The 22871-nt window shown below is 30.3% G+C and overlaps 2 protein-coding genes and 1 long non-coding RNA gene across 10 annotated transcripts; 2 read left to right on the top strand and 1 right to left on the bottom strand.

Annotated features, from left to right (window-relative positions):
• LOC141458164 (uncharacterized) lies at positions 1–4001 on the top strand. Of its 2 annotated transcripts, none has more exons than XR_012460765.1 (5): positions 1–193; positions 725–908; positions 1629–1936; positions 2159–2298; positions 3403–4001. It is a non-coding gene; the product is annotated as an uncharacterized lncRNA (long non-coding RNA). The 2 variants fall into 2 exon arrangements; XR_012460764.1 differs by having other exon boundaries at positions 1–330.
• On the bottom strand, positions 1154–18304 carry LOC141458155 (glutamyl aminopeptidase-like). Of its 2 annotated transcripts, none has more exons than XM_074135766.1 (16): positions 18164–18304; positions 13692–14080; positions 13272–13419; positions 11622–11883; positions 11362–11529; positions 10959–11056; positions 7737–7868; positions 7035–7321; positions 6062–6150; positions 5847–5971; positions 5557–5766; positions 5022–5241; positions 3043–3175; positions 2768–2881; positions 2568–2676; positions 1154–1384 (listed from the first exon to the last, which is right to left on the bottom strand). In XM_074135766.1, the coding sequence occupies exons 1-16, from the start codon at positions 18215–18217 to the stop codon at positions 1220–1222; spliced, it is 2703 nt and encodes a 900-aa protein (XP_073991867.1). In that variant the 5' UTR covers positions 18218–18304; the 3' UTR covers positions 1154–1219. The 2 variants fall into 2 exon arrangements, with proteins under 2 accessions (XP_073991867.1, XP_073991868.1); XM_074135767.1 differs by lacking the exon at positions 18164–18304 and having other exon boundaries at positions 13692–13815; positions 13937–14072.
• LOC141458160 (uncharacterized) lies at positions 7896–18145 on the top strand. 6 transcript variants are annotated; one of them, XM_074135776.1, is made up of 7 exons: positions 7896–9661; positions 9737–9777; positions 10461–10691; positions 10981–11191; positions 11420–11536; positions 13313–13494; positions 15214–15715. In XM_074135776.1, the coding sequence occupies exon 1, from the start codon at positions 8082–8084 to the stop codon at positions 8682–8684; it is 603 nt and encodes a 200-aa protein (XP_073991877.1). In that variant the 5' UTR covers positions 7896–8081; the 3' UTR covers positions 8685–9661; positions 9737–9777; positions 10461–10691; positions 10981–11191; positions 11420–11536; positions 13313–13494; positions 15214–15715. The 6 variants fall into 6 exon arrangements, with proteins under 6 accessions (XP_073991877.1, XP_073991880.1, XP_073991878.1 ...); XM_074135779.1 differs by lacking the exons at positions 10981–11191; positions 11420–11536 and adding an exon at positions 17431–18145 and having other exon boundaries at positions 15214–15376; XM_074135777.1 differs by lacking the exon at positions 10981–11191.
• Positions 18305–22871: the final 4567 nt, after the last annotated feature.

Genomic DNA, 22871 nt, shown 5'->3' with positions numbered 1-22871 from the left:
TCAAACGGTTTGAAGGTTTTAACTGCTTCATCGAATAGTATTGTTCCAATTTTTTTCTTTACTTGAAATAGTTTACTTTTTAAAGAGTAGGAAACTACTATAAGTTTTAATCAGTAGTTAATTGTAAAATATATCTAGTAAATTGATAATATAAAAATGAATTTGCATGCAGTAATATAATTTACGATTTACGGTAAGTGCACGTATCATTAGTGAAGTAATTAACTCAGTCTGACCACGATTAATTTTTATTGTCATTATCTGGAATCAACCAAACGAAAATTAACGCTTCGGTTAATATATCTATTAAGTGGAAGAGCTTGTAGACTAGTAAGTACAAAAAGAATACATTTCAACTATTAAATCACTACGTTCAAATAAAGAAATCTGATGTGAACATTCAACACTATAAACTTTCGCAAACTACAATTATTAAGGTTCTAACGATACGTTTTCTTTAAAATCCTAATATCTGAAACATAGTTAATATTTGGTATGATTAAACAGTTGTTAAAAAAAAAAAATATTCCAATACGGAACTATAAGAGACTTCCTCTTTCCCTCCCTCAAAATTGCTCTAAAGGAATTTCACACGAAAAGTGATTAAATTAAAAGTTTCACATCTATTTTTATGTTACATATAAGTTGTATGTTATGAGAGAAAATCTCAAAAAATTAAAATTATTTAAAGGCTCTGACCATTTTCTAAAAACCATTTTTTCAGATTCAGTTCACCACAAAACATGAATTTCTTTTGAAATCTCAAGATAAGAAAATTAAGACGAACGCAAGAGTTCCTCATACTAGTTTTAAGAGAAAAAAAGAATTGGTCATTTACCATCACAACTTGTTTTTAAAAAAAATAGAAACTTGGAGTAAAAATATTCATGGATTACTCAATTTTTAAGGTACTTTTAACTTAGTTAATTGTGTCCACGTGAATTAACGCTTCGTATTGGAAACTTTTAATATGATGGTGGATGTGGAATTTAGTTCATTTAGTATAATTTATTCATGCAATTGTAATAATAATTGTTCTTCACTCATGCGATTATGCCACATTTCTTTTAGGAGATCGAAGCTATATATTCTTGAATATTTAGCAAAATATTTATATCAAGGAATGCATAATAGGAATAAAAATCAGTTCAAATAAAAAATACTGAAAAATTTTATTCTACATATTTGAGTCGGGTACTTGTGTAAAATACTTAGATATTCATTCTTCACTTTCTTCTTCAACACATACGTTAGTAACATACAGATGTAACCATTCGCAAAGAACTTCATAATAAGCGTCTTTCCATTTTATGTTTATGCTTATAGATTCAATAACTCTTTCTAGTGCAGAAGATTTTTCCTGTAATTTCATATATTCCTTAATCTGTAAATAAAGTTGTTACAAGAAACAAATTAATATTAAAAAATTGAGTGGCGGTTGAATAAATATGTGGAAAGATTTTATGTAAGATTGTTGAAAATAAATTATATGATAGCTTTCGTCTAATTAGTAATTAGCGATTTTTGGAGAGAGTCATAAAATGCATTTTATTTTTGCTTGTTTAAATGTACAGGATGAATTGTTTTTTCAAATTTCTAATGACGTAAATATTATTGTTCCTTTATAGGTGTAGAGGAGCCATGCTAGGTGTTGCCTAGTGCTGCAAAGACTTAGAAGGAAATGAACCGAAAGGAAGCCTAGCGAATCTCTCCAGCTAATTACTAGGTTACACCGAAGAAATTAGAAGAGCTAAAGAGATCTGGTGAGCTTACAGATCTAACGAGTGAAATCAAGTTGGTCCTTTTGATATATATTGAAAAGTAATAGCTACTTAAGTAAGAAATAAGAAGACCGCAAATATGCAATACGCGCTTACATTGAGTAACATATTATGAGAAGCATATTATGGCTGTGTGGAACTGCAGTGTCCATTAAGTAAGTTGCCTTTATCAATTTGCAGGCTCTACAGTACTTTGTAAGCGTTAAAGTTGCCACTTAGGATTGTTTAATTCTCAGGCTTGTACACCCACTGGCCTTTCAGATACTTAAAGAAGTGTTCGTTAACTTCCTTCTATAATTGGCACTCCCTATTATAAAAATATGCAGACAGTTTTGAATAACTTGATCGGTAATACTCGGCGATCGCTTGGTTTACAGATTTCATAACTAAGCTGCTAGACCAAATTAATTGACTCAAAGATATGAATGTTTGGGTTTCATCTTTTGAAAGTACGAACTATTGAGTCACTCTTCAAGAGGCAATCGTAGATCCAATATCTGCTCAAGATTATGAAATGGTAATGTATTTCAAATTTATTTTTGGGCCCCTAAATAAAACAAATCTACGAATAAAATAAGAGGAGACTTAATCCACGACACAAACTTCAACTATAAATCAAATCAATATGAAAATACAATTTGCCAGACTGAAAGAATTTACCCACTTAACTATGACGCACTATCTAAGTTTATATTGGTTTTTACTCGAATTATGCTAGCAGAAGGACGTAATTCTTAAAAAGAAAAGAAAGAAAGGAAGCATAAAAAACTTATATAAATAAAATACCTCCTTAAGATGCTGCTCAGTGTCCAGCTTAGAAGCAACTTTAACAACAAAACTTCTAAAACAGTTAGTCAATGTTATATTCCGTTTAAGAAATTCATTTGCATTTTTCCTTAAAGTGCCAATGATTAAAACTAATTAAAACATTTTAAAACTAAACAGTTGGAAAGAAAAATAAATAATAAAGCACTAATATAAGAAACCTCATAAAATTCCATAATGGTTGAATTGCATAATTATTATCAAGAAGAGTATTTAATCGTTTATGCATTATTTCTGACTGAAAATAATTTTCCATTTTTTCTGTTTGAATGAGTCTGAAAAAATTAATTCAAAAAAATTAGGAATGTTTATTATACTTTATTTTATATCAAAAGTTTATGCCACTAATTAACGTTTTATTATTATTATTTTTTTTAATAAAGTAATTGCTTAGATAAATAAGTCTTAAGTGAGACAGTATTTGAATATTTCATACTTCTCAATAAGTTGTGAATCTCTTGCAGAACTAAGTGCAGTCCAGCATTCATCTTTCCTACGGCAATTATGCAATGCAGCGAAGCTCTTTAAAACTTTATTCCACATTTCTGTATTGTTTTCACTATGTAATCCTAGTGGAGAGAGAGCAAAAAATAATAATAATATTTTATATTTCAGAAAATGGTTGGAATTTTTATTGACCGTCAGCCAGCTTTCAAATTAAAAATAACTCTCTCACATAAATAATGTTATGAAAATACAATGATAGTTTTATTTCTAGATAATAAACAGAAAAAAAATGTTTTGTATAATTTTTATGTTACTCAATCTGCATTAGTGTAATATTTCTTTTGTACAGACCCTGAAGATGGCAGTAGATTTACCGAAACACTGGTGAGATGAAACAAAATTTGTGTTTGATTTTATTTGATTGACCTCGATACACCCAAAATCATCGTTAATGAAAATACATTTATAAAGTGAATTTGGTGGTAATTAATTTGGCAAATTGAAAAAGAATATATTGGAGATAGGAAATTGTTTCTATTATGGAAAGTTGATGCATGGGATTCCAGTAAAAACAAGAAATTCTCTAACATCCACCAGATAAGTACAAAAACCATTCAGTTTTATTTGCATCCATACTTTTCTTATCAATACATTCTAATTCTTTCTAAACTTGGACTATCTCGTTGCCCTATGGTTGGAATTCCTGGTCATCTGGGAGTAAAACTCTTCGCTAATAGGCTCCTTGATCTTGTTACTTGTAACATGATGCAAAGTTTTGCGATTTTATAAGTTTATAAAATAAAATAATTTATTTAAAACAAATTATTCCCCCCTCCCAAAAGAAAAAAACTGAATTAGGTTTGCTCTCCACCCTTAGTCTTGCTTCCAACATTGAACCAAAATACCTAAACTCGATTACCAGCCGTTTTTTTTTTTTTTTTTTTTATTCCTAATCAGAACAACACCTTTCTAGGCAATTAATCATTTTTGACGCAGTTAATATAATCTCTTGCTTTTTTTTTCATTACTCGCAAGCAGCCTTGAACAAATACACGTTGCAACTCTTCTTTAGGAATGCGACCAAAATATTTTTAAAATGTTAGTCAGTGTTTGAAAAGACTTATCAGATTACACTCCCTGAATTGATTTTATTCCAATTTTCACCTTGAGTTGGGCGCACTTATTTCATGTGATTTTTGTTTTTAGTATAATACCTAATCGTGACTCACAATAGAGTTGATTAATTGAAATCTCCTTCCTCTACACTTCTTTTGCTTTTTTTAGAATTGAACAGGCAAGAAGGTAATAAAAAGAGCAATTCATTCTTATAAATTTTATTCAACGAATTTATTGTAGTATCACAATGATATTAATTGTTTGTTATAAAAAGAAACATAAAAACCATGTTTTAATGACAAACTTAGAATTATATTGCTAAAAATTGGAAGAGTTATTGATTCAAAGATTTCATTCCAAAAACAAGTGAAATGAATCAACCTCAATTTATTATACTAGCTGTATAAATCATATTTTTAATTTTTATATCATTTATTGTACAAAATAAGATTGATCGTTTAAGAGAAAAACATTTTTTTTTTTTTTTGGATATTCTCAAAGGATTGATTTTATTCTCTAAATAAGAAATGTTTTATTTTATTTACTCTTGAGAATTTTGCGTTGGAACTAGTTTTCTTATCCATTTTTGAAATTCTACCTTCTATATAAAGATACTTATTGTGAAATTTACTTGTATTCTCTTGAACATAATACTAGTTTTTATTTTGAAGAAAAGGAAATCTGTTTAACCTTGAGAACGTACTAGTTTATATCTTAGTATTAATAGAAAACCTTATTTAAATAGTTGAGCACTCATAAACATCCATAATTTATTACTGCTACCATAATGTTAAGAAGATTTTATCCCAATAAAATTTCAAGGAAAAAAAACAAACAATAATTTTACATTACCATATCGTAAAATGATAATCATAAGATCAGGTGCAAATATCTCTTCATGTTCAAACCATGTGTAGAAACATCCTTTTGCTGCAGCCAATATTTTTGGTTCTCCTGACCATCCTCCTAGATTTAATATTTCCATTTTCGCTAATTTTTCCATGTGAGAATCATCTTCGATTGACCATAAATTTGTATCCATTGACGTTCCTATCAGTGATCTAACATATAACTGATAAATGAAAATTGAGTTAAATATTTTCTTAATTTTACTTTGTTTTTAGATATGAGTGTGAAATTTTAGGCACCACTTTGAATAGATATTTTTTTTTATTTAATAGCTTCATAATTATTATAGCTTCGTATTGAATATAAATTCTTTATACTATAATTTTAAAGTTTTAGTAACTGTTTACAGTAATAATCTTTTTGCAGCAACAAGTACTAAATAGGATTAATATATTAAATAAAGAGTTATTTACGCTGTTATGAAAATTTCGTAAATTACATTATAAATAAAACTATATTTAGACATTATGAATTTTACCATGAATGGCCCAATACACGTAGTATCCATGAGGTGATACGAAAGTTCGTGCAGATTTTTAGAAATTATTTGCCAAGGATAACAGTGATGTTCTCTGTAGAAATGAAGGTAAACTGTTAAATTGAATGGAATATTATAATGAAAGTATCCAGCTTTAGCCAAACAAAATGCATCCTCTATTAAACCTGCTCGATTCTCTGGTTCTAAAATCTAAATTTATTTCTTTAATTAAAAAATTCGCTAACATTATTGTACTTATTACAATAATGAAATAACTTTGTAAAATTTACCTCTGGTGTAGTCATAAAAACATATGCAAAAGTTGTCCATTTTACTTGTGAGTAATTAACTCTATAATAGCCTGCATGTTTATGGTTGATTATAATCCATTTTCCGGCTGGACAGACCAAAGAAACTGGGGGGAAAAAATAATAATGCAGATAATTATGGTTGTAAAAATGTTAACAAATACATTTATAGTTATTTGTTGGTATATTCAGTTTACCTTTTGTTTGATTTCGTTTCATTAGAACAAATCGAACGGCCTTAGGATTAGTTTCACAAATGTAATAAATTGGTATATCCCAATTATATCTGAAATAATTATTTTTTAAAAGCTATTGAAGTAATGGATTTTTTAAAAATATTTCCATGTCGTAATTAAATTTACGTATTCGTTTGGAATTGTTAGGCTTCACTATTATTTGCCAGAAATATTTTTTTTTTTAAGGCTGAGGTTTGTGCAAATCTTTTTAAATTTGCCAGAGATGCGTACTGTGACAAAGTACATACTCAATTTTAAGTACGGAATATCAAGTAGCTATCTCCCCCCCCCATCCCCAAGGAACTCATTTTAACCAAGTCTTGTCGAAAGATTTTTTTTTTTTAAAGGAGTAACATGGGAAGTAGCAGCCTCCTTTTCTTATTTTGGTCTTGAAGAAGCTTCTGGCGTCCTAGTATTTACAATGAAATAACACTTATCTGGTGGAATATTTTATTTAAAAAAAAAGAAGTCTAGTAAAAATAGATTATTGGGATATAGATAAAACGAAACAAGGTGCCTTTGGCACGTAAGGTAAAAAATAAAGGAAATAATGAAAGAAGACCAGTAAGAAGTGATTCATCAATCCCTGTCCACTGAAAAAGGTTAACCCTGTGAAGAACTATCACTACGTAGAGGCATCTTAAAGATCTTTTTACAAAAATTTATAAAATGATTGAAGAAAATTGGATTATCTTGTATATGCTGAGGATCTGGGAGAGGATGCGGATCAGAATGAAAAATCTGTTTCGCCCAACTAGCATTTGTTTTCTGGGTTTGGTGGAAGTCGGACAGCGTAGTGTTCAAAACAATAACGAGTAAGAGTTACATCTTTTTCACAGAAAACTCTAAACGTGGTTATACAAATTTGTGAACGATACTATCTTTATTGTGTTAATTAATATCTGAAATAAAATATGATTTTTTTTGTTGTTACCCATAAATTGATTCTGCAGTACTTCGTTGATGATATTTACTGTTCACATAACTAATTCTTTCAATTATATGCGATGTTCCGTACAATGAGGAAACATTTAACAATGGATAACCTTTTTGATGTAAAAAAGTTTCAAAAACAGGTTCAGGATCAAAATTCAATTTTTTTTTGGCTAGTTTGAAAAAAATTAATGAATTTACTTTCGTTTTCTTTATGAAGCAGTCATATAGTATAGATCTTAATTTATTTATATTATGAAAGAATACCATTCGCATAATGGCTACACTCTGAAAGAAAAATAAACGTTAATAAAATATAGATTTATGAAGTTGTTGCTATCTAAAATTTCATAGAAATGATATTAGTCAGGAAAAGAGAGAACAACAATTTTCTCATAAAGATTTCGTCTTTATTTTTGTATTTATTTATTTGTAATTAAAGTCACAGCCAACTAAGGGAACTGCGTGCAACTGGACAACATTCTCTTGCTTCCATCAACGATCAGTCAGCTTGTGGTTGGCTATCAATAAATCTTTAGCTGCTATTCAATTTCTAAATTATTTTATTTAAAAAAAAGATGGGTGACTCTAATCCAGTTGTCAGTAATAATTACCAATGCAGCTTTAGCTTAATGAATCTTTAGAACGACGACTTTTTATAGTCACCTGGAAATAAAATATTATCATTTAAGATAAAACGTACTTTTTGAAAGACCAAAACCCTGTTAATGTCATTAAAAGTGACTTCGTGTGAGAATTGTTGAATAGCATATGTATTAATGTAGCCATCACGCTTCATTGTTGGCAGGGTGCCGGATCCAATATTCACCCAATCCTAAACAATTTAAAAATTGATCAAAACTTATATTAAAGTGGTTATAGTGAGATGATTTGTTGGTCAAAAAGCGATGCTTGGATAGTAAATATTGTTCTGGAGACTTTTACATACTAGGCAAATAATAATAAGTCGGAGAAAAAATATACCATTATTAGTGACAACCAGAGTGCGTTGTGTAAATTATCACATATACACAACCAGTCTGCAGGAATGAATCACATTATCGCAGAGATTGTAGAAACTATTGCCATTTTTAAAGAGAAGGGAGTCTGCATTAATTTTTTGTGGGTAAGAGGTCATTGTGGTATAAAAGAGAATGAAATTGTTGATACACTTGCAAAGGAAGCCACCAATAGTGGGGAAATGGCTAATTATAAATTACCATACACCGATATCAAGGGTATAATTGCAAAAGCAGCACTACAAAAATGGCAGACAGATTACAATAATGGTGATAAAGGTAGATTCTATAAAACTATGGCAGATCAGTTACCTAGACAACCATGGTTTAAGGGAACTGTCACTAATAAATGGGTTGTTACGACAATAAGCAGGCTGAGAGCGAACCACGCGGTGTGCGGATCGTATCTACACAGGATCAACAAAAGGTCCTCTCCTCTTTGCGTACATTGCAATGAGGAGGAGGATTTCAAACATGTAATAATGATATGTCCACGTTATGTGGTAGAAAGGAAACGAATGTTTGACGATATATACAGGTATTTAGATGCACCATTTCGCTACGAAGGCATAGTATTCTCCACCAACATATATGTGCTTAAAGTCTATACCAGAGCTAGCAATGAAATATGAATGTATTTAGAAGCTATAGCCGAATTAGAATGAATGGAACAAAATGCTTAGAGAAGGATTACGTGATTTTAATTTTGGTTAAGCGAGAAGGATGGCAGGAGCACAGAGTGCTGCTCCATCCATTAGCAGTAGTTTATGTAAATAGCGGTATATAGTAGAATGATGAATGTGTGAAGCGAATGTATTTGTAGGTAAGAATGGAGAGTGAGTGATATTCTAGTGATAAGCACCTAGACGATGCTGGCTGTATGGCGGAAGCCAATGCCAAAAAAAGAAAACAAAACAAAAAAATAATAATATTAACAATAATAATTCTTTGTGTTGCAATTGTCTACATAATCAGTAGGCATCATCATTACTATTAAGTGAAAGAATTATTGAAGTAATGTGCGACTATTACTAAACTTAAGAAATAATTGATTTAATGAAAATTGTATATATTTCTTAATTAATGATTGGAAAATAGAATTGTGATTAGTATCATCTAAATAACAGTATTATCATAATAGGACAGATAAATTGAACATTAATGCGTAAGTACTTACAATACATCGGCTACTTTAGTTTATAGAAATACTAAGAGGAATAATATAAGTAATTAGAATAAGTGGTTGTCGTTATTTGAAAGTATTTACTTAAAAATTTGCATTGTGGTTTCTTAAAATTGTACTATTGTTAAAATAAAATATATTGGGTTGTCCAAAAAACGTGAAAGTACATTTCCATGCTATCTAGCGGCAATTTGTGGAACTACAGCTCTGTTGCAGTTCTAGCAAGTGCCACTAGATAGCACAGCATTCACATTTGTTGCGTAAAATAATTCTATTCCCTCTTTTCACTTTCTTTAGTTGTTCAGATCTTCAAATTGAGCTATTCGTAATCAATAACTTCTGTTGTGCAATTTTATTTTGTTAGTTCCAGTTTTTGAAAACCATTATTCAGGTTGATTAGGAAGTTTAATCGTTACATAGTTGGAGGTTAGAAAAAAATAATAATAAGTCTTTATTTCAATAATCTTACAAATGAAAAACAAAGTACATTCTGTATTTTAGACATACCCTCACTGGTCCATGACGGCCTAAGAAAGTGCTAGGTAAATATTTAAGCAGCTAATTATTCTTAAATTCCCTGAGCATTTTTTAAGAAGAAGGTAGGTGATTTTTTTTATTTGAAAAACTTAGAATAGCCTATTTGAAAGAATGGCGTGTTAACACGGCAAGTATAGTTCGCTAGCATTCCACTTAAAATATAATTTGAACAATAATGGAATAATACAAGTATTTAGAGGTAATCATTTACTCAACTCAAAAACAAAGAGAAATGTAAAGTTGCTGATTTAAATGGATTCACCATGAATAGTACGGTTTTTTATGCGGCCCAAGTCTGGGGCTGTAGGTTTCAAGAAATAGGGATATTTCCACATTTTGCCGCGAATGAAAATATTCCAACTCTTAAAAAATATTTCCATTAATACATAATATTCAGATATTGATACAAAAGAATTATATAAAGGGAGAGAATAGAAGAAAAAGAACTGGTGTAAGCAGATCAATGAGTGATCAATTTTTTCCTTTCAAAATTTCATTCAATTATTGTAAAATATCTAATGTTAGAATCCAGGATTTACAAATATTAGCCTAGGTTTTTGAATCATCGATGAGATGAACAAAAGGAAGTAATATAGACGTCTACAGTTTTGAAGTTCTTAACCAAATTTTATAATATTTTACTACGCAAATTGTGTGTTTCATCAATATATATTTTTTTAATTGACAGAATTTCAAGAAAAGTGGATGACATGTTCCAATCGCATCACTCTGTGTTGGGAATATAAACGAACCCAATGTTCTTTGGAATCACCTTTACGGAAGTCTGGAGCAGAGCTCTCAGGAGAAGAAGCGTTTTGAAGATTGATCTTTTTAAAATTATGACTGTTTCTTACTATCACTTTACGATATATTTCAATCCTGTTGGGAATTGAAGAGGGCATTACTGCAAGTCCAAGAGGTACGTTAGTTTTATAGTTGGAATTATGCTATTGGAATAGATTTCAGATCTTAACCATTGATTTTATTGTTTGGTCAAATAAAAGAAAATTGTATTAGTGTGATATGGGGTTATTGTATCTAGCCGCTTTTTGTCTCGACACTTAGTCGAATGTTGGACGTAAAGCTTGCCTGAAAAAATAAGTGTGCATTACTTTATTTTATTTTTTTACTTTTGAAATCTAAAATATTAATAAAACAAACAAATGTTCTACAAATTAAGACCTACAGAATAGCAATCTTTTTCGTAGAGTTTGGAAAGAATTTCTCCGAAAAAACTGGCCACAGCTTCGTTAAACCAAAATTCGTTCCATGAATCAATGTTGACTGTAAATGAATTCCTGATCAAAAAATAATTTTTGTGTTTATGCAAAGTAAAGTTACTTATTATAAATTATTCGTTGGCGATTGAGAAGCGGATTCATTTAGCCACAATAAGGACAAATTTTTATCGTCTCTATGGTATGTAGACGCAAGTAACACAATAGCCTAAAAGGGTTAGTTGTAAGTAATGAAAACACATTTTTTTTCCGACTCCTCAATAATCAATGAATTATGATAAATAATTAGGTAACTGAATCATTAATTTAAGAAATTGAAATATAATCTTAATATCCAATTTATCATTTTACCAAAATCGCTCAACCAAGTGTGTGCAATGCCGCAAGAAATTACTGCTACTGATTTCAGATAGTCCCAAGTTGTCATTTTGTCAAAGTTTTTTAAATATTTTTCATCCGTTAATATTATACCAGTAAAAGATACACATGGTAATGAACATCTAGGAAGGCCAATGATGTCTAAAAGGTATTGATTTTTATTTATTAGCTATCTACGTTTTTCATTACAAAAGAAGTAAGCCATTAACGTAACACTACTAAAATTAACTTACCTAATTTTTTCAATGTAATCTTTAAACGGAAATGATATTCAGCCATCTCCGCAATGGCAAGTGCTATGTCACGAAATCTTTCACAGTTGTCCTCACTATTATCCCTTATGCATAAGGAAATATATAATCCGCCAGCTGTTGGAATTGAAGGCAAACAAGAGTAGTTTCCAATAAATATGGCCACCATATAGATAGGCATTGGGTCTGATTTTTCAAAATGTATTGTGGTTAGTCCTTCTTCAGGGAATGAAGCAGTTTCTTTCTGTATAGAGTAATACTTTGGTTGTCGAATAATATGTTTATTAACATATACTGGAGAATAAGCTTTAGCATGTAAAATTATTATTTTAATTTATATTATTTGAAAGCGAAAATGGATAAGTTGTTTATTTTAGTAAACATTCATTTAGTTGCATTTCAAAAGTAGTTCACTGTTAGCTGCTCTCCTTAGTTCATTACAATATTATCCCAACAATCTCAAACTATATTCTCAACAGTCAATGGACAGGATTGTAGTGCCATTTAAATACTTTGAATACATCTGATATTTTGAAGAGACGTTAGGAAGATTTTATTTTGGCCTCTACATGTTATTTTATTATTGAGTCAAGGGGGAGTCCTTTTCATCATAAGCCAGAGAGACTTATTGTACTTTCCTCTAGATGATCTAGTATTGAAATCCTCGTGCTAGATCCAGAAACTTTTCCGCTAACTTTTGTTGCGATATGATTTCCACTGGCCGCAGAGTGCCTAATACACATCATATTGCAACCTCGATAGTTAAGCGATCAAATAGGATATGAGAAGCCGTTTGCTCTTCTTACTGAATACAAATAATCTCTCTTATGAATAATCTGATTCTTCAGCGTAAAATTTTATACCGATCGAGCCCTGTCATTTGTTTTGTTTAATTCCAGGAACATTCTTCCAAGATTGGTCGTTCTCTGTCCAAAAACGTTGCTTAAGAATAGTTCGCAAAGGTTACTCTATTCCTGGCCCTTCCCTAAAGATCCCGACTTTAAAAACCAAACAGTCACCTTGGAACAACCATCTGTAAACCATATGGATCCCTTTGGACTGTAAGGGGTGCAGCATTTGACCCAGATAGTGTTTAATCTCAAGCTCACTTGAAAAGGGCGTACTATGCGGCATTTTTGGATTTATTTCGTCCCCGATTCTAGACCCGGGTCGGCCTGGTTATTTGCCTTCAAATACCTGACAAATGAGCTTCTCCCATCATTAAGTTTTTGTTTTTTTTGGATAAAAAAGGTTTTTAATTGAACTTATTTCTGTCGTTCCTTTTCAAGAAAGCAAATTATTTACAGAAACCTTTATAAACATTAGACGTATTTGGAACTTTTAAAGTCAAGACACTTCTTTACTTAGGAAATAGCCATTTAATTGTTTTCAATTCATTGCATTAAAAATTTGGGAGTGGTTTTCACAGCGGTTGCCTGATGTCAACAACTGCTATTGAAAAATCAATCCAAATTCATTGTAGACTAATGGGTAATTTTTTTTCTTTAACGAAAAACGAAAATTAAAAAACATGCATTCATGTAATATATTAAAAAAAAACATTCTTGAGTAATGCAATAAATTTTGTTCGTACAAAAGTTAAAGAAAAAAATTATATATCTATTATACTACCTCTACTTTCATGTTTGAAAACGATGCAACGTTACTTTCAGTTGGTCTCACAATGTTTATTTGAAATGACGTCAAATAATTGGGTTGATCAAAACAGGGAAATACAGTACTAGCAAATCTTGGCTGTAAATATGTCATTAGATAATTTCTGTAATAGAAGAACGTACAAATATTTCAGTATTATCAACCAGTTTGGATAAAGAAGCAACTAAACTTAGAGAATGTAAGCAAATTTTTATTTTATTAAATTTAAATAGTATTATACATATATGTAGAGTATTACAAGCATTTCAAATTTTCTAGATTTGTTTTCCACTCAAAAAACTTTTTTGAGGTTCTCTATTCAAAAATAGTGAAAAAATGAAACTTAATAATTTGACTTATAAAATGTTAAAGAATTGTATTTCAATTACAACTTACTGCAGAACACCGTTGTCATCTTCATAAGAGTCCTTGAATAGTCCAACGTTTTCTTTGGAAATATCGCCATTGAATGACATAAAAATAACATATTCGCCAGGTTTCAGTTTATGAGTGAGAAATACTATAAACATTTTATTAGCTTTATCCAAATAGGTGCTATCTATTGGTATACTTGTTTGGGATTGATTAGCAAACGTTATCCAAACGTTACTTATAGCTAAATTTACACAATTGATACTGACAAGATGTACTGGTGTACTGACGGTGAAGTGAATGTTAACATCACCAGTATAGCTGTCCGACTCCAAATTCGTATTTAAAGTTAACTGGTAATGTCTTGGACAAATATCATCCTCCACAGCTTCTACATCAACCTCATTGCCCTTCTAGAAAATTTAAGAAAACAATTCGCTAAAATCTCCAAAATTTTCGAAGGTTAAAAATTCTATACACTTTATTGTTTGCAGTAAACAATATTCTATAATAATAATAAGGTATTTTTTGAAACATTAATCCATCCGTTAAACAACAAAGGTTAATAAGTAAATAAAACAATAAGATAAAAAATAAATGCCAGTTTCAGTCAAGATAAACTTTATTATGCCGAGCTTTCGACCTAGGGGACTAGGTCATCTTCAGGACTAATTTACTATGTACCGTTTTACATCATTAGTGGGTTGGTGTGTCTTCTATCTTGTCTGTTCATGGACTGAATTTGATCGGCCTGTGTGTGATCAATCGAAGATGACCTAGTACCCTAGTTCGAAAGCTCGGCATAATAAAGTTTATCATGACTGAAACTGACATTTATTTTTCAACCTATTGAAAGTATGATTCAGTCACCAAAAATAATGAACAGTAATAAATAAAACAAGTTTTCTTGAATACCAAATTAAAAATAAGTAATAAGGGGCATATAAATAATTGGAACACAAGATCCAGTTTCTAGTTGAGAATTCCAGAACATCATGGTGATAATAAAGCAAAAACTTTTGAATAAAAAAAAAAATGCTGTAAACGAAATTTTCCTTCTCATCATGTGCGTTATTGCTGTGAAGATTTTTCAGCATAGTTGTAGTCTAGATGTGTACTTCGCAACCTTAAAACAAATTTTATATAAATATATACCGAGAAGTGTAATGTATTCTTCATAAAAACCTATACGCATTTGAAGGAATATAGAAATAATTCAGAAACTTAAATATGAAGGTGTTTTCTTCATACTGTTGTAAATGTTGACAATTTTTTTTATTTCAATGTTGGAACGATTGAAAGTGGAACCAAACTATAATTATTGTATTTTATTTTAATTGATATTTGTGGTGTTTATTATTGGCATTATTATTGGATGATCAGCTAGACGTAGTTCCTATTACTTTCATGCATTAGGAGTACCACCCAAATCGCAGGTACTCATGATGTTCAGGTGCGGAGCATGAGTAGGCTTCTTTTTTTGCCATTATTTACCTTACTATGAATTATACAATCCTGATAAATATTTTTCATTCATCTGGTGCAGGGAGAAGAGATCATTGCCTGATAAGATAGTTGGATGCTGTGTAGGATGATGCCAGGACGGTTTTAAAAGATGTGCAACAGAATGCGATCAACCTAAAAGTATTGGTCTGAACAGTAAAATTGAGAAGGTCCAGGTCCTGTTGTAAGGACTGTTGCACTAAAAAGTAAATAAATAAAGGAAGATTGGAGTGGAGTATTATTTACTGGAATATGTAGCATTAGCAATTTGGAATATTATGCAGCTTAGTGAGATTAGCAACTACGATTTCTATATCTTGCTTAGGATGTAAGCCTACGGAATACAAATTAATATGGAAATCTTTGCACATTAATGAATGCTGAAAGTTTTAGAGAGAGAAAAGCCTACAAGAAATTCAAATTATTTGTACGAGAAGAGATAAAACATTTTTATGTTTAAAAAAAAATAATCTTTTTTTTTAACTGTACAAAGAAGTTTTATTTTTTGTTTAATTATTTTTTTAAATAAAATTGTATCATTGAAATATTTATTTTATTCAGGAAAGTACATCTGTGTGTAACTATTTATTTAGTGTATAAAGCAATTGCTTTATAGAAGAGTATAGTTTATTTTACATAGCAGCTAAAACACAAGATACTCCAGCTGTTTGCAATATTTGCTCAGTGAACAAGTATTGATATGCATATGATTGATTCCAAAGATATAGAAATCCTAGTTGAGTGAAACGCTTTTGGATTAAATCAGTATTTTAAGCATACAGGTGATATCTAATTCGCACTACCATTTCTCACATATTGAAACTTTAATTATAGTTTAATCACAGCTTACCTAGCCTGCTGTAGAGAATAGGAAGAACAATTAAGTTATCTCACATTCCCAAACGTCCCGGTGAGAATGAAAGTGGCGTAAGTCCATTTTTTTATTGAAATCAAGGTAACGACCGCTTTGTATTCTACAACAACTGTTTTGTTTAGAGTGGCAATGCAGTAAGTTCTTGGTGCAATTATTGGCCTTCAGGAGAAGCACAAAGTTTTTAGTACTTAATCAAAAGCTCATACTGTTGAGAATGACAGTGGCGTAAGTTCGCCAGATTGTTTGTTTCTTTATGACTCTATTCTTGGTGAAGTTTATAGTCGTGTGGTGTTAATTAGTAAATTGTTATATATTTTAGTCAACTAAAAATTAAAAATAAGCCTTAGTGTTGGTGTTATTAGTTAAATTATAATTTTTTTTTTTTTTTTACTTTCACAACTGCACAATATATTTCTGCAATAAGTGAAGCTGATACATACAACATGATAATAGAAAAGTACATGAATAGCATGAGGGGAGAATTCACCTATTCCCAAAGAAAACTCCCAAAGAGGAGTTCACTATTGTGCACTGGCACTTACTTCATTTAGAAGATCGCGTGGCCACCTGCGTTCAGCCGTCTTGGAGTATTTCCAGGCAATGGAGTAAGTTGGGTTACTAGTGGTTTAGGATGTGAGGTGATTGATGTGTGGAATTTAATATAACGGGATCTTACAGCTTTTGAAACATAAGGAACAAGGAAATCTCGGTGCAAGCTAGAGTTAGGGACATAGTAAGGAGCATTTGCGATTCGACGGAGTGTTTTTGACTGGAAGGATTGGATTTTGTAGATATTGGAAGCTTTGGCTGAGCCCCAAAGTTCCATTCCGTAAGTCCGTTCCATTAAGTAAGCAGGTTTCAGTATCATAGTGTAGATAAGTCATTTATTCTGTAGTGAGAGTTTACATCGCTTGTCGAGTAGTCTAGAGAGAAGTTTGAATCGTCTGTTCAGTTTATTGGGAGAGAGATGACTGTTGATTGAAGAGAATTGGTAGGATTAGTTGGGATCAGATTGTGTTGAAGACAGTTTTTTACTAGAATTACAGTGCCCCATGGGTATCATTAGGGTGATCAGTTCTGTGGATAGTGTAGTCGGTTATGTTGAAATAAGATCTGCTAGTAAATTGAGTCGCTGTGATGGGGTCTTCTGCATTTTCAAGCATTGGTTTATGAAATAAAACCTTTAAAATTGGTTTTAAATGCCGTTTTGTTTAACCTTACCCCAGATATGTTGAGAATGACAATGAAGTAAGTCATATTTTTGCATTTTCTAAAATAATTTAAAATCCCATTGCATTCTAAATATGCAACAAAAAATTTGATTCTATGTAATAATAATAAAAACAAAAATAATAAAGCTATTTTTATTATCTGCATTTTTTACAGAACAAAACACAAAACTCGTTTTATCTCAAAACTGCTCAAAATGGACATACGCCATTCTCACCGGGACAAATAAAAGTAAACTTAGCATTATTTGCAAAGAAGACTGATGTATGCAACCATTACTTCAGTTTAGCAATTTGAGCAAAAGTTATCAGAAATTTCTCCAATCACCTCAGTAACACAATTGTTCATTACGGAGCGATGGTTTCAAGTGTAAGTTATATACTTAAATGGGTGTGATTTTGTACCAATTACTTCAGTTTCACAATTATTAGCTTAGAAGAAGTTCTCTAAGAACATTAGGATATCAATGATAAATACGTCCTCCAGGTATCTGAATGTAATAGACATAATTTTTGCATATAAAATTAAGTGCTTTGACTTATAGAGCTTAAGGTAAAGTTACGTTTTTGTTTTTATAAATTTATCTAGTATATACACGTAAATGCTTATTTAGATATTTTTACGAAACTATTTATTTGAAAGAACCGAAATCGAAAGGAATGTCTAGAATACTTTTGAAGGGGGATAAACCATATTTAAACTACACAACTCTCATGTTTTTTGGCTGTAATGGAGGTCTGAATTTTAATAATATTCAATTTAAATTTTATACAATAAGGATATTCTTCAATAACAATAACCCAAATACCCTAGGTGGCTGAAGTATTGCGAATATTTTTCACAATTCTAAGTTCTGTAGATAAAGTATAAATACCCATAATTACAGTACCTGCATTTGGTAATCATCGCTAACTTCACTACACAGATCACTCTGTTTTGACATGGATGAAACAGTTGTGATAATTTTAAATGGTTTCTTATAATAAAATTAGAATAATTAAATTTATCTTTTGTTCTAGTAAAGTAATAGCCATTCAAGTAGATTCATATGATGTAAAATATTTTGTTAATTAAAGTAAGTGTAGCATCTGTTCTATGTGAACAGACTTACAACAGAAACCATTTACTGCGTTATATTCAAGCTTAATTAATCCTATAACAGTAAATATTAATTATCTGTTTAATCAATTTTATATCCTTGCCATTTCTTCGCGAATAATGGTATCGTAATGAACACTTGATACACATATGATGAGCAGTCATAGTTTACGTGTGTACACCTATTTAGATTTTGAGAGCTTTAGTTCATTAACTCAATTCACTCATTGTGTTCTCTAAAGAGTCAAAATTCTTTGTACAAAAATACACCTCAATGCAAGCCCCAAGAGATCTTTCAGCAGTGGATAGATCTTTATAGCCATGTACACCTTGCTAAAACCATAAATGCCTGATCAATTGTCATTTAGACTCCAGAGAAAAAAAGGACTCCTTTTACTTCAAATCTTGGCAGTGTATATTAGTTTTTAAATTAGAATCATGTCCAGTAGCAGAGTTGTATAAGGATTGATCGTCAAAAACCGCAGGAAAACCTTAATATTGAAAGCACCTTACTTTGAAATTTGTTTTCCTATAAAAGATACAATCCCCCAAACATTCTTTAAAATAAATAGCATATCCTCGTTTATAACAATTATAAGCAATTTATAGTTTATAAGCAAACTACTTATCAACAAACGGACAGTATCAACAACAAATGGTGCTGGTACATAAGATAGAATAGGAAGACGTATGGGCGTCACACAGAAAGAATAGAATTACATAAAAACACAATGCCATTCAAAAAACATCTTTATTACCAAAATTAACTATAACTCTGGCAAATTAAAGTCAATTCGAACAGATATCTAGCAAACTTTACTAACACACTATAATCAAAAAAATAAAGTAAAAAGCGTAAGTATTTCATCATGTTTGTTCTTTAGTGTAAAAGGTTTTACAGAACTTAATAATTAGGCATTATTGATTATGAAACAATACCTGTTTATCAATATTTAATTGCATAATAATTTCTTTTAATTGTACAATATTTCCAAATAGAAATGAACTAGATATAATTCATTGGTGCTTACGAAAAGCGTGCCCCTCATGTAAAATACAATTGTAAAACATTACCTACATTATAAAAATACGATATGTGACACAAGATATAAATGCATTTTATTTTCATTAATTTTATCACACCTGCGTTGTACTTAAGTATGTTGTAACCTCCCTCAGTCCGCAAGTGTAGTGGAAGTCGGATACATCCTCCAACCAATATGTTTTTAAACTGATTAATTATCGTTAATGATGGATGAAATTCCATAAGCCAGCTACAAGCTATATAACAAAATAAGATAAACAAAATCAGCCATACTACATTTTATATTCAGGTTACAACAAACAAATTTTAGTGATTCACCCAACTCTTTTTTTTACACGGTCTTTGTTACACGATTTTGAAATAATACGGTTCACCAAAAAGGAGTAGGGGTAGAAACAGCAGTCAGGAGATTTCCTTTCTTATCGAGTGTTTTCTAACAATTCGCTCGATTGCTCAGCTTTCATCTGGAAATTTTGATTGGGTCCTTTACATCCAGCAGCACACCGATGATATGAGGTGATTCTTATCAAGTGTATTTTGGAGTATAAAGTGAAGAAATGTAATTACATCTCTCCCTTTGTGGGATCGTTCTTCAGGTAGTCTTATCTATTATTTCACACATTCTAAGTGTTACAAAATAAAAAAAAACTTTTTACTGATAAATAATCCCTGATTAGTTTGCACCCTCCCATATGAAATACAACCTCAACCTTAGAATTTTAAAACATTACAAATGCACTAAACGCACCGAACCCTTTAATAAGTAGTTTTCATTTAGTTTTATTTCACTATTTTTTACAACAACGATTTATTAACATTTTCAATAACACACATCTAACTCCATATAACTTCCTCACTTAGCCAGCTAATGTAGTACGAGGTGGGAACATCATTTAAGTTGAAATACTTCATTTCATTTCGATCTAAAGTAAACGTTTTTCTAGAAAATTGAATACAGAATGACTGAATTAGATTGCTAAGTACTTGAAACTTGCTTGATTAAAGATTTACTTGCACAGAAAAATTCTCCGATTTTTACAATCTTTGAAATTATTGGTGTAGCATTCTTTATAAATTTCCAGTGCTTTCATTCCTGGGCTTTGCTTGTAGCCCAGGAATGCACAGCTTTTATGTGACAAGAATACCTCTATGTCTTTGCAAACAGCAGTTTGTTGGTTAGATGGTTTTCATCCTTGCTATTCTGGAGAATGAAGAAGTCAAGGAAATTTACCTACCACTTTGCCTGTAGAAGTGTTCTCCGAGGAATCTCATCCATTATTTAGTATGTTCAAAGTATTACTTGATGAACTAAAATCTTTTTTATGATGTAATCTTGTCTTTTGAATCTCGATACGTAATGTTTCCACATTCGTAGAAGAAAGTTTGAAGTTAAGAAGTTGTAATATTTGAATTGAAGCATTTAAAAATTATATTTCGTTTGTTAGACAAACATAATTGACATGAAAATAAAGAATTTTTAAAGATTTAATTTGATTTTATTGATTATCAATAGTAAAAATTGAAATAGTAATATAGCCCACATCGGTAAGATTATTTCAATCGCGTTCATTTAGTTTATTACAGAATTACGTGTGGTTAGTTCATTCTTTTCTAATAATTGGTGAACATTTTGAACTATCTTAAATTCTTTTTGTTGTTTTAATGTAGTATATTTTTCTTTATTTTTTTATTCAGTGCTTTCATCCTAGGACATCTTCGATACTTCGTAAAACTTACTTTGTTAAGCTCAGCTTTCACCTGAAATGATTATTTTTAAGTGTCCATCTATACTTCCAGAGTACAACTAAAAATATGAGGTGATTCGCATTCATTCATTTCCCGATAATAAGCTGAACAATGGAATCTATCTACGCACCATCTGTAGAAATGTTCTTCAGGTAATCTTATCTACTATTAATCTTATCTACGTTAAAAACAGTAAAACAAAATCTGAAACTTTTTTTCTTATAATTTATTTAAATCTTTTCCTTTGTAATAGAAATAAATGTTTTAATTTTTGCTGAAAGGTTTTTATTTGATTGAAAAATTCAACATCAAACATGCATGTTAATTCTGTATCATCTTCCAATCACATAGAAATGTTATTAGTCGAGCTAATAATTTTTTAATTCATTTTCAGTAAAATAATTAAAAAATGAAAATATTTGTTGATTACGTGAGCTGTATTTTGCTGTCGAATTTATCAAGTAAAAAGTAAATCAAACTTATTTTAGTCTATGGTTTTTCTTACTTTGATTATTCTAATTTTTAGACTCCAGTTGTTTCTTAAATCTATATTCTTCACTTATTACTGTCTGTAGCAATATAAAAAATTTCAACCTTGCATATTCTTCAAATAATCACTGAATTTATTTAGATTTTATTATTATTTTTATTAATACAATTGTTTAAAGCTTTAGACTTGGAATTTTATTTAACGGTTGATATGAGACATTTTTTGTAAAAACGTTTTCCAATCGCATCCTAAAAAAGTGTGGTTTATTTTGGTCGTAACAGATTAAATGAACTAATGATTCAAATCTATGGCAATAAGTGTAACTTGACTTATACAAGTTTCGTACAAAAGTAAACTTACGACGTAGGAGAAGTTTAAGTTCAAATTATTTATTGTCAGTAAGTTTTACAATGCAACGAATTCATTCTAAAAGATTTAACGTTAACCTTATTTCATTGATTAAAATTTCATTCTTTCAAAATAAAAATATCATTTAAGATTAACTTTAATAAACGCTATTTCATTGAATAATGATGATTTTCAGATTAAAAACAGCCAATCCTGAGAGTACTTCATGAAAAACTGTTCCTCAAATGAAGTTAAAATGAAAAAGACGTTGAGGAAATATCCTATGTGAATATACACACAACTTTTGTTATAAAACTATCACTAAAAAAGTATTATTTAGTTACAATATGTAACATGCATGTTTATATGATACTTTCATTAATTATACGATTTTTGTAATATTCTAAACAAAAAAAATGGTATTATTTCGGACCAGAATAAAGAAAAACCATTAATATTTAAAAAAAAAAATTTTAGTGGCATACCTATTTTTTACATACTTCAACATTCTATTATAGGGCATTAATACATATATTATTTAATAAAATGCAAAAAAAAATGTTTAAAACAAAGAAAAAAACAAAGAAATCACAAAAAAACATAAAAATAAAAAATTAGTTTCAGAAAAATCCATATGAGGGCGCCACTAAACAAACAAAAAGTTAGCTCCAAGATTGGCCACTAGGTAGCACTGCTAATTATGTAGGTAAACAAATTTTTACAGCTGTCAAAATATGTAAACAACTTAGTTCCAAAATCTGTCACCAGGTAGCACTGCTACTGCTAGTCCTCTACATAAACGTCAGTGTTGCCAATGTCCGGGTAATTACCCATTTTTCGGGTAATTCAACATTGAATGGGTAAGTAAGC

The sequence above is a fragment of the Rhodnius prolixus genome, unplaced genomic scaffold (assembly GCF_049639745.1).
Source record: "Rhodnius prolixus isolate KJV_2025 unplaced genomic scaffold, Rpr scaffold_5, whole genome shotgun sequence".
Lineage (NCBI taxonomy): Eukaryota > Metazoa > Arthropoda > Insecta > Hemiptera > Reduviidae > Rhodnius > Rhodnius prolixus.
This window is presented reverse-complemented; position numbering and strand designations above follow the sequence as displayed.